This window comes from Myxocyprinus asiaticus, chromosome 23, assembly GCF_019703515.2.
Source record: "Myxocyprinus asiaticus isolate MX2 ecotype Aquarium Trade chromosome 23, UBuf_Myxa_2, whole genome shotgun sequence".
Taxonomy (NCBI): domain Eukaryota; kingdom Metazoa; phylum Chordata; class Actinopteri; order Cypriniformes; family Catostomidae; genus Myxocyprinus; species Myxocyprinus asiaticus.
In genome coordinates, this window is record NC_059366.1 from 3748836 (window position 1) to 3765230 (window position 16395).

Here is a 16395-nt window from a genome sequence, read left to right on the forward strand (position 1 = left end):
CATTTCTGGACAGTGATCAGTTCATCTTGCACACCTGTGAACATTTCCTCAGATAGTCTAGTGCAGGCAGACACAGATCTGTAGAGCTGAATCCACTCACATGAACACAGTCCCCGATCTCCTTATAGTCCACTTCACCTACAAAGTATTACACAATTATAGCAAAGAAAATATACAACACAGTGTAACAAGGTTAATAGTTCAGGGAAGGAGGAGACGGGAACCGGTGAACGTTCAAACATACTTTAATTATAAAATAAACAAAAAAACGAAGGTAAAGCGGCAGCCCCTCACGGACGACTGCCGCACAAACATAAACAAAACACAACGTAAATAGTCCAGGCCTGGTCCTCTCTCGTCCTTCACTATCGTCACTCCTCCTTTTATCCTCCTGGAGCTCCTCCGTGAGACACGAGGACGGTGCAGCGCGCAGGTGATGCTCATTAGCAATCGCGCCAGCAGCCTCGCTCCGTTCCCACAACTCTGCTTGCCACATACCCCCATCACCCCTCGCAGGCCGGGGGGTACCCTCGAGACTGCGCTCTACTCCCCCCGGGGGGCCTGTTACAGCGGCTGTACAACCTGGGGATAAGGACAGATGAGGCGAGAGAAAAGGAGAGACCGAGGGGAGGAAAAAAAAAAAAGTCTTGGTTCGTTTCCCGCACACACTGCCGCTCGGTCCTCCACCAGCCGAGAGGCCCTCACTCGCGGTGCCATGCGATGGTACTGGACGCTCCTCGGTGGACGGCTTGATACTCCCCCTCCTGGCGGCCGGCGATGGCCCCTCCATTACAGCATCCGGCAGCGAGCTCCCCGTTCCATCGGTCTGCCTGCTCCTCCCACATCATGGCGTACGGCAGCAGGTCTGGTCTCTGGCGAACGGCGGCAACCCCTCCTTCCCCTCACGGATGGCAGCCACCCCTCCTCGACCCAGGAGCACGGCAGCGAGCTCTCCGTCCCACCTGTCATTCAATCGCTCCAGCACCACTGCCTAGGGCAGCCACTGGCGGTCGCCGCTCCCTCATGCTGCCTGACCTCCTCAGCAGCGAGTGCTCTCTGACAGCGTGTCTCTCCTTCCTTCCTGGGTTTCGGCACCAGTGTAACAAGGTTAGTAGTTCAGGGAAGGAGGAGGCGGGAACCGGCGAACGTTCAAAAATACTTTGATTATAAAATAAACACAAAACAAAAGTAAAGCGGCAGCCCCTCACGGACGACTACTGCACAAACAAACAAAACACAACGTAAATAGTCCAGGCCTGGTCCTCTCTCGTCCTTCACTGTTGTCACTCCTTTTATCCTCCCGGAGCTCCTCCGTGAGACACGAGGCCAGTGTGGCACGCAGATGACGCTCATTAGCAATCTCGCCAGCGGCCTCGCTCTGTTCCCATGGCTCTCGGCCCTGCTCTGCTTGCCACACACAGATTGATAATCGGTTTCACCAATATCTTTTAGCTGATATTAACAAATTATTGTTTGTCGTATATTGGGTCTACCAATAAATGGCACAGTTTGGTGGGTCTCTAAAGAATAGCACACAACAATGGCATTACGCTACTGTGCATTCATCAAGTAACTTATTTAATTCATTATTGTTTGCATAAATTACTGAGACTTTTTACAGTATATGACAGCTATTCATTCTCAAGTGAAAAACACATAGTATTTTAAGCTTAACAGTAGAGATGCACCATAATGGAATTTTTGGGCCGATATGATAACTCACAGCTCATTGTGGCTGATATCGCGAATTTTACTTTCTGCCTTTTAACCCTTCAAATTGGAGTTAGTTTATTAAAGAAAAATGACTCACCTGAAACATTATAGATGTTGTTTAAAAGTTTGGAAAAAAATTACAATCTGTTCAACTCTTAATTGCTGCTGTTTAAGGTTTGGTTATTGTAAATTTGGGTTAGGGAAATAAACTAGAATCTATATCTATATGAGTATTTATGGTAACCCTTGTACAGTCTCCATTTAATTGAGTATTTACTCTAATCCTGATGAATCGCTGAAGACTATTTTAACATCTATGCATCGTGGTACATTGTGTTTGGGCTCATTTTAATCGGGATCATCAACTGTAAGTAACACAGCTCAGGTTTACTGAAAATACAGTTGTGAGTCTTGAAAATTTAAGGGATGTCAGTTTGATTATAGAATGCAGTTATCACTCTCACTAAGTGTACACATAACTTTATTAAGCACTCTAAAACAGGACTGACAACCATATTTAGGCCCCTTTGACTTATCAGTCATAAAATCCAGTCATAAAAACGGAATTAACTATAAAATGCGGAATGTCGAGGTATTTGATATATAGGGGATAAAATGGATGTGTCAGTGCAGAATTAACCCTCATGGACTGTTGAAAGAAACTGGAGTTGATTCGATCAGTTTAAGTGGTAGAGAAAAATGTTACACTTGTACTGTTCTCAGTCAAAAATGACCGCCATATACATTTTTTTATTATTAAAAGAAAAAAAACAATAAATCAGCCACAATGCAGAAGACACACACACACACCAAAATGAATTGGTGAGACCATAACACATCTACAATGCTGAACACACACACGCGCACACACACTCATCTTGTTACAACCAGGGATAAATTATTACTTGTTATTCTACTCATTTCAGTTATGCAAAAACTGACGAAAGTAGTCTTTGATAATGTTTAAATATATATCTAAATGCAGAACTTGTGACGAAATCTAGAAATCATCTTCTCTTCAACCAGGGATGAATAAGAAGCTCTCTGCAGCCATCTAGTGTTTATATTTGGAATTACGTGTTTTTTTGTTGTTGTTTTTTCAATGGACAGCACAGTTTGTTTCTTGAGACTTTAAGCTTTCAAACGGTATATAATTTATGAGGATTGGTTAAGTATTTGAGAAATATTTAAAAATAATAACATCTAAATACCCAAAAACCCATCCAAAAACCACAACTTTAGTGTTTTTACATGATTTAATTTAGAGTTTTCATAACAAATAAAACAATTACACGCTTATTGTTTCCGGTCACTTTTGACCGGGAACAACAGGAATGTTATTTAGTGATGAACAGTGCATAAGGGTTAAACAAATAAAAATTGTGATATGTCCTAGTGTGATGATTAAACCACAAAATGCTAAGATTTAGTTACGTGCTTCAAATTGAATGTGTAAAGCCGACCGCTTCATGGGCTTCACACGCGCACTTTGTGTATAGTAGATGACTGAAAACAGAGCGCTCATTAACCTTGAAGCGTGCAGCACATGCAAACCATATATTTATGTAATTCAATCGCAAACTTTTGCGGTTAAATAAGCACATTAAGTTATATTGTTTATATTGTTTAGTCATTAATCTGACTTCATAAACACACAAACCGAAAGTGCTTAATTGTTTTTCTGTGAATATAAAAGCTCAATTTAACTAGAGGCATAAATTTTAAGAAATTATGAAAGAAAAAATGATTACTGTATAGTAAAATTTTATATTCAATCTAATATAATAATAATAATCTCACTAATAATTACATTATATTTAAGCAATATCTCACAAGCAAGATTTCTGTTGTACTAAAAAGTTTTCATCAGTGCTTTCATTAATAATGTGATGCTCTACTCTACAGTATTTGACACACACACACACACACACACACACACACAAAACAACTAAAAAATGTAAATTAAAATAAAACTCCAATGTTATGTTCTGGATTGTGCTTTGAGTATCTGTATAGAGGCACTTTATTTAATATAATGCAATGGTATGTTAAAAAGTAATTTTTATGTTTTCATTTGATAGTTTCATCTGATTCATTCCATAGTTCTATAATTTGTTTAGATTAGACAGTTTTTTCTTTGATGATAAAATGTAATTAAACTTTAAAACACATCATTCAGAAAAAACAAAACTTTTTTTGTAGCAGCAGAATGTCCTATATTCTCGATGCGGCATGTCTGTTTTTGTTCTAGCCGTGGCAAGTCTTCATACTTGCTCTGCAGCAGCAGATCTAATCCACCAAAACCAAACCTAGCAACTTGTCATATCCATAATAATAGCTTAAATTTATTCAGAGAGCTATCATGACTGAAATACATGGCTTATATAGTATATAAGAGCAGCTCACCTAAACCTTTGACAAATTTCATAAGGCACATGATGTAATCCGTCGCTGCATTGGCAAACACCTGAATGTTGTCTGTGTTAATGAAGGCTTCAAAGACATCAAACACAGGTGCCTGTGACTTCCCTGAATTCAGAAATAAAAAAGCAGGAAAAATCCACAAGGAATGAATTTTACATTAAAGCCATTGATGAAATATTTTAAGAGTTTATTCAATCAGTAATTATAGGAATGTGATTGAGAAATGCCAGGACAACAATAATTCAGCAAGTATCCGATATGATATATTATATGGGTGTTTCTTCAAACTTTAGGCACTTTCATGTCCCAGAGGTTGATTTGTATTAAAACAATTATATAATTTTGAATTAAATTGTTTTGTAATATAAAGGTCTTATTAAAATTGAATTGGAAACTTTTTGCCATGCCTTCATCAATAATTTGTTTTCAAATGCCTTTTATGTATAGATTTTCACGGTTTGGCCTTGTCCCAGACCCAGACTTTCAACATTAATCTATGAAAATGTATTACATACACTCACTGGCCACTTTATTAGGTACACCTGTACATCTACTTATTCATGCTATTATCTAATCAGTCAATCATGTGGCAGCAGTGTAATGTATAAAATCATGCATATATAGGTCAGAAGCTTCAGTTAATGTTCACATCACCCATCAGAATGGGGAAAATGTGATCTCCGTGATTTGGAGCTTGGCATGATTGTTGGTGCCAGATGGGCTGGTTTGTGTATTTCTGTAACTGCTGATCTCCTGGGATTTTCACGCTCAACAGTCTCCGAACAGAATTTACTCAGAATGGTGCCAAAAACAAAAAACATCCAGTGAGCGGCAGTTCTGTGGACGGAAACATCTTGTTGATGAGAGAGGTCAACAGAAATTGGCAGTACTATAAAGTTCCATCAGTGTCATTTCCAGCACAGAATTCTATTAAACAACATAAAGAGTTTGAGATGTGCTGGAAATAACACTGTGGTTGGAATTTTCATGACTTTCAGAAATAAAATGACATTTTGTCCTGTGATGCATGTAGATACACTATTGGACATTGTTAGAAGACAAACTAGTGACAATATAAAAAAAAAGTTTAATCAAGACTTTACTTTCACAAAGACTGCAGTGCTAAAAGTGCCTGAAGTTAAAGAAACAACCATATATTAAAATGTCAAGTTATAAACAGCCTACAGCTAACATACTATATAACCTTGCAGACATTTGTTTACTCTTATTTTTATTAATAATAAATGCAACTATTTAGTAAACATTGGTGTATTTTATCATATTGCTCCAAGTTATTCAAGGAATAAACCACTCAAGACGGTTCAGAAGCGTTCTTAGGCACATTGCAAAGTGGAGTGGCTTCAAGTGGCTTATTGTTTTAATGTATGACATTTATTCAGATATGCAGAGTAAAACTGATTCTGAACTTCTGAAACTGAATAGCGCACAAACCCATTGAATATTCTCCTATCAGGTAATCCTTTATGTCCGTCTTGTTGCCGTGTACAGTTCTGAGGGCACTAAACAGCGGTCTCCAGCCAGACTGGATCTGAGTAGAACACATCTCCACCAGCTCGCCAATAGAGGTGATCACCTGCATTAAATGACAGACAGCAATTAAAGGCGGCGCTGCTGTCCACTACTCTATCAGAAAAGACATAAGACCCATTTTTGGATCGCAACCCACTAGTTGAGAACCACTGAATTCCAAAAATACAAAAAGAGACACCACACAAACATTTCATCCCCATCCAAACACACACACAACACAATGTTTTATACAATTCTGAAATGTCATTACCCCCGTATTTTTCTTTTGTGTTTCTTTCCACCTTTTATTTTTCCATGAGGAAGCCATGCACCTATTCAGGCTATGTATATTTATCTCCAGCTTCTTGTACCTTGAATGTGACCCCCATTGAGTTTAATATTATTATTGTTGTTAAATGCAAAAAATTGTTTTAAAAAAATAAATAAAGGTGGCGCCCCACTGGGCGATTTTTAGTTGTAAGCTTCATTCACATCTTTGAAATCATGTAGTCATGTCACAATATGATTTGATTTTACCTGATCCTGTACGTCTTCATCGCAGAGCTCCAGCTGCATGATGTGCTCGAAGGGTCTAAAGAGAGCTTCATTGAAGTGAAAGTGTGGGAGCTCTGCCCAGCTGCTCAGAACCTCGATCAGAACATCATGAATGAACGACACGGCCTTCTGGGATACGTGACGCTCCTTGTGACATGCCGCCTGTGAAGAATTAAATTAAAAGGTGCACTCAGTAATGTTTTCCTCATTAAAAAGTTTTAACCCTAAAGAAGCGAATAGTGCTATTGGAAAAAAATTTAAATAATTATGTACACTCACATCTTATTGTGCATGCAGCTGGGCTACCTCATAGGGTCATGCTGAGATTACATGACTAGCCAAATATTCCTTATTTTATCTCGATAACCCCCCATTAGCGGACACTTTCACTTACAGAATAAATTAATCATGGCTCACTAGTACATTTCTACAGTGGCATGATAACCGAAAACCAATGCTTTTGTATGATGCTGCATCCACGCTGCTAGGTGTCACTATTAGTCCAAAACGACAGCACAACATCAATAAAAATTTGTGAGTGCAACTTTAAAGGCTTATCCCAATTATATTTCTATATATTGTATTAGGGTTATTCCATGTCAAATCAACCTGAGGTCCCCGGCCCAAAATGTTGTTTTTGATATTTTTTTACTGCTGAAAGATAAACATGATCAATGCTCACAACAGTAGCGTTTCAGAACTTTTGCTGTTTAGACCCCTATTGATGCAGTCCAGTGCTTTGCAGATGTACATTTGAGAAATCCAAAAACTAGATATAGATGTTGCACTAACTGAAGAGCCATATGTGTCGCTTAGGCCATATCCACACTAATATGTTTTCGTTTGAAAACGCATCTTTTTCTCTACGTTTGCCACACTGAGACAGTGTTTTTGACAGCAAAGATTTCGCTTTTCAAAAACATAAATTTGAAAACGGCGTCTTTGCGTTGTAGAGTGGACAGGGGAAATGGCAATATCTGAAAACGATGACGTATTTGTAGTCATGTGACACAGTCATGTGATCCATTCAACCCAAAACAATCAAGACGGTGGCCCATGTTGTAGCACGGTTGTCGCACCTGCTATTTACTTTAATAGCGTTGTTAAAGATAGCCTAAATGTTACTTTGTACAGCATTCACATTGCACTCCTTCAAAGGCAACGGGAAGTTTACTCGGAATCGCTGTCCAGCAGCAGAACATGAGGACGATTGTGTTTCAAACCATACACGGAACAGTGATTTTTCGCATGTGCAGTAAGGGAATCGAAGCCTTTTCATACGTTTCAGTGTGGATGAGCAACTGAAAATGCCAGTGTGGGTGGACAGCGTTTTGAAAAAGACATATTTAAATGTATCCTGATTAATGTGGTCATAGCCTGAATAATAGTGTATTTTTGGACTTAAGAAATGTGTTTTTTTTCTAATTTCAACATTATTTTTACTTCAGACCACTGTTTTGTTGGACAAGAAAAACTAGCTTCATAACATGTAACCTACATTTGTTTTTCCACATTTGTGAAGTTGGGTCAAATTTTACGATTTACGGATGGAGCTTCTTTGAGAGCCCTATGTTTTTGGGATTTAAACATATAGCACCTTAAAAATAAATATATAAAAAAAAGAAAAAGTTTGTTATGAACCACAATCTAAAAGAATATTAAGATATCTTCAATACTTCTGGAGTTATAGGCGCTCCACTGTTTGGAAAAACAACACAAGAAGAGTTTTTTTTGGACTCACATCATTGGCATATAATGCAACAAGAGGTGATAAAGTCAGCTGGTTTAATTAATACCTATTTTTATGCTGGCAGCATAAAATAATGATGCTGCCTGCTTCCTACGGTTATTTTTTGACTGGTAGTTTTGAGCCTCCTCAAAATAATGGATTACTCAGTAAATTTTAATCCATAGCATTAAATATTTATGTTCATCTTTCTCAGAAAAAGTATTAACAAATCAAAAAAACTCAGGAATAATTTACATGGAATAACCCATTATGCTATACTGGACTGTATATTCAGTTCTGAGTGTGCCAATTTTGCCAAACACCATTCATCTTTGAATAACCTGTGTAAACATCTCACTTTTAACAACCTATGTCCTGTGAAGCAAAAGAAGTATTAGAACATCTGAAAAAAAAGAAGAAAAAAATACAAGGCAGTAGTTTAAGAGTAAGCAAGTATGTAGGAAGTATAGAGACCAAATCTATTACATCATTCACAATGCTTCATGGGAGTTCGCTACTGAACTTGTTTGCCACAGTTATCGTTGTGATGGTAACATCGACTTCTCTGATTGGTTCTCTCTTCAGGATTATGGGTAGTGTAGCTCTTCACCGTCATTATTAAACAATAGGTGGGGTGACGCCATGCGAGGTTCGGACGTGTGAACAGCGAGCTCTTCGCACTTTGCTAGTTTTAACACTATTAATGACATTAACCGGTGAGATTTGATACACTCTGTTCCATAACTGTTCTAAGAATTCGAAATCCTCAGGCTCTGGAGACATTAAAAGACACTTACGTGCTCAAGCTGACACCCCCAAGAAGCCAGGGAGCTGATTTGGTCAGAGAAATGAGGGAAATTCGGCGAGAGATGCTCAACATGTCGGAAATGCTGACGAAGGACGTTGCTGGCTTGGAGGATCTTGCTGTAATACATCGATCGATCACTGCCATGGAGACAAAATTCTCTGAGGTGGTTTCAAGAGAGGAGGATGTCGAGAAATGGATCGATTATCTGGAGTCATCGGAGAGGGAATTATCTGCTAATCCGCTAGCAACCAAGGTGGATTTGGAGGGTCTCTGGGAGAAGTTGGAGGACATGGAGAACTGTAGCCGGCGGAATAACGTCCGAATCATCAGAACTCCTGAGGCCGAAGAAGGTCAGGATATGGTAAAATTCCTGGATGGGCACTTTCCAAATCTGCTTGATATAACAGGCCATAAGCTGGAAATCAAATGAGCTCACAAGGTTCTGGCTCGGCGATCCGCTAAGGGAGACAGGCCTCGATCAATTCTGGCCAAATTTCTGAGATCATCCAATAAAGATCTTGTGTTAAAGTAAAGGAAGGCTTTTTTGGAAGAACCACAGCATTTTTTTGTTCCCAGACTTTGCGAATTCAACAAGAGAGAAACGTGATCGATTCAAGGAATGCAAGAAACACTTACATCAACAGAAGGTTGCTTTTGCACTGATATTCCCGGCCAAATTGAGAATAGATGCTAAGGATGGCCGTAAAATGTTCACATGCACACAGCAAGTGATGTGCTTCATAAAGACAATGGAGTAAGTTATTTTGTGGTACTCACGTTGCAGCCAAGTGGACCGACTCACTGAACATTCACTTGTCTGTTCGAGGAAACTGAGCACCTTTTTGTTTCTTTTTGTGCTGGTTCCACCTAGCGGCTGGAGTTTTTTTTTTTTTGAGTATTTCTTGCAAGACATTGGAGTGATTAGGTCGTTTGTTGCATTCAAGTAGCAGCCAAATGGGCCGGCTCACTGAACATTCGTTTGACTGTTCGAGAAAACTGAGCGCCTTTTTTTTAATGCTGGTTCTGCCTATCGGCTGGAGTTTGTTTTGTGGAGTAACACACCTTCAGGACAGCTTTGTGGATGAATCTACACGCTCTTTGTGTTTATTCTGCCTATTGGCTGGAGTTTTTATAGATTATCTTTTGCTGTGTAATTCTGTCTCACAAAATATGTATAGAAACACCAGACTTGAGCAATGTTTGATTGGTTCTGGGGGAAGTTCAGGGTTTGATTGTTGCACTAATGTTGGAATATGGTCTTTATAATTTTGTTTTTGACACACAATCTATTTTTTCTCATATGTCAAAATGTCAAATGTTAATATGAGGGGATTGTCTCTCCACGTGGAATGTGAATGGTTAGGGCACCCCATAAAAAGATGGAAGGTTATTTCTTTTCTTAAGTGTAAGAAATATGATAGTGTTTCTTCAACAAACGCATCTTTCCCCCGCAAGAAGCTGAAAGATTTGGGAAGATATGGGGTGGACATGTTTTCTTTAGTGCTGGCTCAAGTAAGAGCAGGGGAGTCATTACACTGATAAGTAAGCATCTACAATTCAAATGTCTCAAACTGTTTAAAGATAAATTAGGAAGAGTCATTATTGTTTTAGCAGAAATTCAAGGGCAAAATCTTATTTTGGCTAATATTTACGCACTTAACGTTGATGATCAGGGCTTTTTTATAGATACTGAAGGGATGTTGCAAGCCTCTGGCTCCCCTCAATATATAATATTGGGAGGAGACTTTAATCTTTTGATGGACTCAATTCTTGATCATAGTGAAGCAAAAGTGTGCAAGCCCCCTAGAGCAACACTGATGCTTCACAGGATGTGTAAAAATCTTGGTCTTACAGATATTTGGAGACTTTTGAACCCATCTGGTAGGGACTATAAAAAAATTTCATCAGTTCATAAGATTTACTCTAGGATATATCTTTTTTTTGGCCTCAGAGAATTGATCCAATTGAAATACAGATATAATACTATTTTGTCACGGAATGTGGAGTTTTGGCTATTCAGAGCAAGACAGTCATACTTTGAGTTGGGGGACAAGGCAAGAAAACTTCTGGCCAGATATATAAAACAGAAAGAGTATTTTTCTACCATTCTCTCAGTGAAATATGCTGGTGTTGAAATTTACCTCAGCCATTGATATTAATATTATTTTTAAAGAATTCTATCTTGATCTCTATAGTTCCACATCTTAGTCTACTGATGAGGATATTAGAAACTTTGAGGAACCATTAGAACTTCCTAAAATGATGGCTGAGCAAAAAATTATCTTGATTCTGAGCTTGAAGGAGCTTGGTGAGGTAATTAAAGCCTTGCCTATGCTGAGTTTTTTAGATCTTATGCTACAGAATTGGCTCCACTTTTGCTAGGAGTTTATACGGAATCATTAAAGAATGGAAAGCTTCCGCCAACCATGACACAAGCCTGGATCAGTCTGATTCTTAAAAAAGGACAAAGATCCAAGTGAGTGTAAGAGTTACCATCCAATTTCCCTGATCCAGCTAGATGTTAAAATACTGTAAAAAATGTTGGCTAACTGATTAAGTTATGACATCTCTTATACATACAGTATAGATCAGGTGGGGTTCATTCGAGGCCGTAGCTCTTCTGTGTCGAATGATCAGACTCCAGTCGCTGCCATTTCACTTGATGCCGAAAAGGCATTTGATATGGTAGAATGGGATTATCTTTTTAAGATTTTGGAAATGTACGGGTTTGGGAATACTTTTATTGGTTGGATTAAGTTACTTTATAGACACCCGGTAGCGGCGGTACAAACAAATGGATTAATTTCAGATTATTTTACTCTGGATAGGGGTACCTGACAGGGTTGCCCTCTTTCCCCTTTATTGTTCTGTCTTGCCCTGGAACCATTAGCAGCCATGATAAGAAAGGAGGAGGATTTTCCAGGGGTGGTGGCAGGAGGTATGGTGCAAAAGCTTTTGCTTTATGCAGATGATATTTAATTATTCATCTCCGACCCTACTAGATCTATGCCTTGCCTCCACAGAATTATTAATTCATTTTCTAAATTCTCAGGATACAGAGTTAATTGGTCTAAATCCAAAGCTTTGGCTCTGACAGCATACTGCCCGGTAACAGCTTTTCAGCCAGGTGCCTTCCAGTGGCCCAAACAGGGCATTAAGTATTTGGGTATTTTATTCCCAGCAAATTTGTGTAATTTAGTTAGAGTTAATGTTGACGCTTTAATAAAGAGGTTTTCAAGCGATGTGGGCAGGTGGGCTTCATTACATTTATCTATGATTGGGAAGGTTAATGTTAAAATGAATTGTATTCCAAAAGTCAACTACTTGCTACAGTCTCTCCCTATAGATGTCCCCCTCTCTTATTTCAAGCAATTTGATAGCATAGTGAAGTCCTTCATTTGGAATGGTAAACGTCCCAAATTACATTTCAGTAAGTTGCTTAGGCCGATTGACAAAAGTGGGCTAGGCCTACCCAAGACTTTGTTTTATTATTATGCATTCGGTCTCAGACATTTGGCTCATTGGTCACTTCCACCTGAGAGAGCCTCTCCCTGGTTTTGTATTTAACAGGAATTTCTTACCCCTATTTCGCCATTGCAAAGCCTTTCTATCAAACTAATCAGAGAAGTTAAGTTACACCCCGTTATCTCGCATTTGCACTCGGTATGGACAAAAGTGTCCAGAGTGTTTAATTCAGACATTTATTTAAATGTTGCCTCGAGCATATGGCTGAGCCCAAAATTGTTTATTAATAAGTTCCCTTTTTGCTGGTCAGAGTGGATTGTGAGGGAGGTTAATACACTCGGTGACATATGAGAGTGGAGTGTTGAGATCCTTTGAAAATATTGTTCAACATTTCAGGATTCCCAGATCTCAGTTCTTTAGGTATTTACAGCTGCGCCACCTGCTCTGTACTATATTTGGGAGTAGCATACACCCCCCTAAAGTGGCAGATACACTGAGAGTGGTGATTACTGCTTTTGGAAAAGATCATGAGGCATCAGTGTATTACTCTCTGCTAATTCAGAGTCTGGGGGATGGAGCTTTAACTTTTATCAAGAGATTATGGGAGAAAGATATAAACTTAGTATTGGAGGCTAGGGTTCTAAAAAACGTCAAGTCTGCACGCAAGGGTGCGTCATATGCAATTCAAGATTTTACATCGATTCTATTGGACCTCCTCTAGATTGTATAGGCTTGGTCTTATAGCCACACCCACCTGCTGGTGATGCCAATCAGAAGATGGAGACACAACCCATGTTTTTTGGTGGTGTGTTAAGGTCCAAGAATTTTGGTTGAAGGTTCAGAGTTTTACGTGTAACGTATTGGGCACTCAAATTTAATTTTGCCCCAGATTCTGTATTTTAGGCAATGGGGCGGTCATCAATATAGGGGATAAACACATAGAAAATTGGGTCCTAACCAGTGTTATGATCGGCAGACAAATTGTTTTAAGGGGATGGAAGTCGACTGGAGTGGTGCACGGGGATGGGGAGGGTGGCGGCTTTTGAGGAAGTGTCATGTAGAAGGCTGGGGAACTGGGATTCATTTGATGGGAAATGGGGCAGCTATTTGGCATTCTTGGAAGGCTCTCGGGGAGGGGCAATGGAGAGAGAAGTATAGTTTTAAATGTGTGTGATTATTATATATATATATATATATATATATATATATATATATATATATATATCTTTTGTGTGTGTGTGTGTGTGTGTGTGTGTGTATGCTCATGTGTGACAACAGGGATGTTTGTTGAGGGTCAGGGTGGGGTTGGGGATTGGGAGGGTAAGGGGTAATAGTGGGGGTTAAATGTTGATTCTGTGAATATATGTTTTGCTTTTCTTTGTTAATTGTATGAATCAATAAAAAATGTTAAATAAAAAAAAAACAAAAAAACAAAACAATAGGTACATCCCAAAGCACACATTTCTGCACTATTTTATGTCATTTTGTAGTGTAGTGAAGTAGTGCGAGTAGTACGTTAACACTGAAAATGTAACAAAACAACATGTACTATGAGTACACGGATGATGTACTTCTTCAACCTTCAAGTGCACACGGCTTTCCATATGTAGTGGAAGGGGCACAGTTACCTGGCTTCGTTGCTAGTCGGACAAAACAACTGTAAATAAGTGAAGTGTCAGTGAAGACAGAATCTAAAAAATTTAAGTTGAATAACATTACCCCATGCTGTGTGAATATGTTCATTATGAGATACAAGTGTGGAAATTTTACTTCAAGAACCCAACTGTTGCGCTCTCTCGGTAGATGTTGCGTGTTACCGCTGTTCAATGGCATACAGTCAAACTTTTCTCAATTCTGTCACATCACCAGACGGCGACATTGCTTCAGCAGCGGTTGCTGCCATGCATTTAATAAAAAATGATACTACAGTATTTGTGAATGTATTAACTACATGAGGGCTGTTTTTTTGATACCTCCACCAGGTGAGGTGCCACCACGCTCCAGGCCCTCATCATGTGCAGCAGTGGTCTGCTCTTGTTCTTCACGATGCGCAGCATGGCCTCACCTAACCGGAAGAGATGCAGAGCGCTGCTCTTGTCCTGCGTGGACTTGGCCTCCCCTGTGATGAAAACCCAATGAGTTGAAGGGAACAGGGTCTTGGATATGTCTTATTCATGCCACATATGTGCTGTATATTTCTGCAAAAGTCACTAATTTGACACAGCACGAGTTTTGACAGTGTGTCAAAGGTCAAAGCAATAGACACTTTACACGAACAGGGTACAAAATAAGGCTTGAAACTCAAAAGCAAATAGTTGTTTCTCCACCTCAAGAGGTCAAGCTATATTATATGAGATGTTATAAGATATTATATGATTTTTTTTTCTATATGGGGTTTGCAGTAGATTAGGATGTTTCATTATTTTCTAGCAATAAACATTAAAGCTAGATACTTTTCATGCTGTGCTAATTTTATTTTGAATAAAAGTTTCCCTAACATCTAACAGCTGTTTGAATAAATTTTAAAACCCTTATTTGTGTGATTTCATTATTTTCTAGCATAAATAATTAAATAAATATAATTAAATTAACTTATTAATGAAGGCCTAGGTGAAAGGTTCTAATAAAACAATGCTAATTTACAGTATTTTTTTATTCCTTTTGGTACTATTTTTGCAAGCAAATGATACATTTTTTTAAACTTTTAGCACCAATATCGCAACTGATCATCAAAAATCCAGTTTTACTTTTTTCATACATTTCGCATTTTTCAATTGACTAAGTACAAGACTCAAAATCAAAAAAAAAAATAAAATAAAAAAAAAAGTGTCTTTTCACTACAACAAATAAGTATTTCATCTAGACCTACCTTTCATTTAAAGTAACTGGCTTTCATAAGGGGCTTTCTACTGCTGTCAACATAGAACTTTTCATTTGCACCTGTTACTATTTCTAGCAATACACATAAAAAAATAAAAACTAATTAAAATTAAATAAACAGAATCTATAAAAATAAAGCGGTACTGGCATTTTAAGTGTATAAAGCTAGAAACTTTTAATGTTGTGCTAATTTTATTTTGGATAAAAGTTTATTTTACATATCTAATAGTTGTCTGAATACAGTTTACATCTTTATTTGTGTGATTTAATATTTTATTTAGAAATAAACATTAAAAAAACATTTTAAATAAGCATATTAATAAAATTAGGATAGGGTTCTAGTAAAATAATAACACTTTATAATAATGGTCAACACGGTTGCATATTTAGCCTAAATTAATTGTTCAGCAACAACTTTTTATGCTAATTGTATGTTACATAACAGTTTATCTAACACATCTAAATAGTTCTTTAACCCTCCTATAGTCTTCAGTCATTTTTGACCAGAATCCCTTTTGCTGATTTAATAAAAATGGTTTCCTTTATCTGAGTGGTACAAGACTTGGTGATTTTTCCTCCACTTGCCATCTAAACATACAAAAAATATGGGCATGATTTTTACAAGTGGTTGTAAAAAAAAAAAAAAAAAAAAAAAAAAAGACATCTTTGGTCTTCGCTGTCAAAATTGACCATTGAAAATGAATGGGAAAGACCATAACACAGAGCAATTTTTTTGGGATCTGTCAAAAACCATCAATAAATCAGCCACAATGCAGAATCAAACCCACACAGAAATTGAAGGGTGAGACTATAAAACATCCAGAGTGCAAAACATACACACACACTCACACCTAAATTAACTGGTGAGACTATAACACAAAACCAATAAATCAGCCACAATGCTAAACACACACACACTTAGAAATGAGGGGGTGAGACAATAACACACCCACAATGCAGAACACACACACACAAACACACACACACACACATACAAACCTAACCCTCACAGAAACCTTTTGGCATTTTTACATTTTCAAAAAAACATTGTTTAGTATGTTTTTTAAGCTGTTTGAATTATGGGGACACAAGTGATGTTCTCATAAACCACCTTTATAGCATAATACCCTTGTAACTACTAGTGTATAACCTAAAGAAATTTCCTCTTAAACCACCAAAACACACACACACACACACACACACACACACACACAAACACACACAGAAATAAACGTGCGCGGACTGTCTCCCAAGAGACATTAAAACCAGCATGGAGGGCAAAAAATGCAAA

General features: G+C 38.1%; 1 protein-coding gene across 3 annotated transcripts in view; it reads right to left on the reverse strand.

The window, feature by feature from the left end:
* Positions 1-16395, reverse strand: part of arfgef3 (ARFGEF family member 3) — a 116257-nt gene that overhangs the window by 41555 nt on the left and 58307 nt on the right. For all 3 annotated transcript variants that reach the window (XM_051650864.1, XM_051650865.1, XM_051650863.1), the window contains 5 exons: positions 14198-14343; positions 6205-6384; positions 5590-5731; positions 4120-4242; positions 35-138 (listed from right to left, as the gene is read on the reverse strand). In XM_051650864.1, coding sequence (XP_051506824.1) covers positions 35-138; positions 4120-4242; positions 5590-5731; positions 6205-6384; positions 14198-14343 — 695 coding nt within the window. The remainder of the gene's footprint in view (positions 1-34; positions 139-4119; positions 4243-5589; positions 5732-6204; positions 6385-14197; positions 14344-16395) is intronic.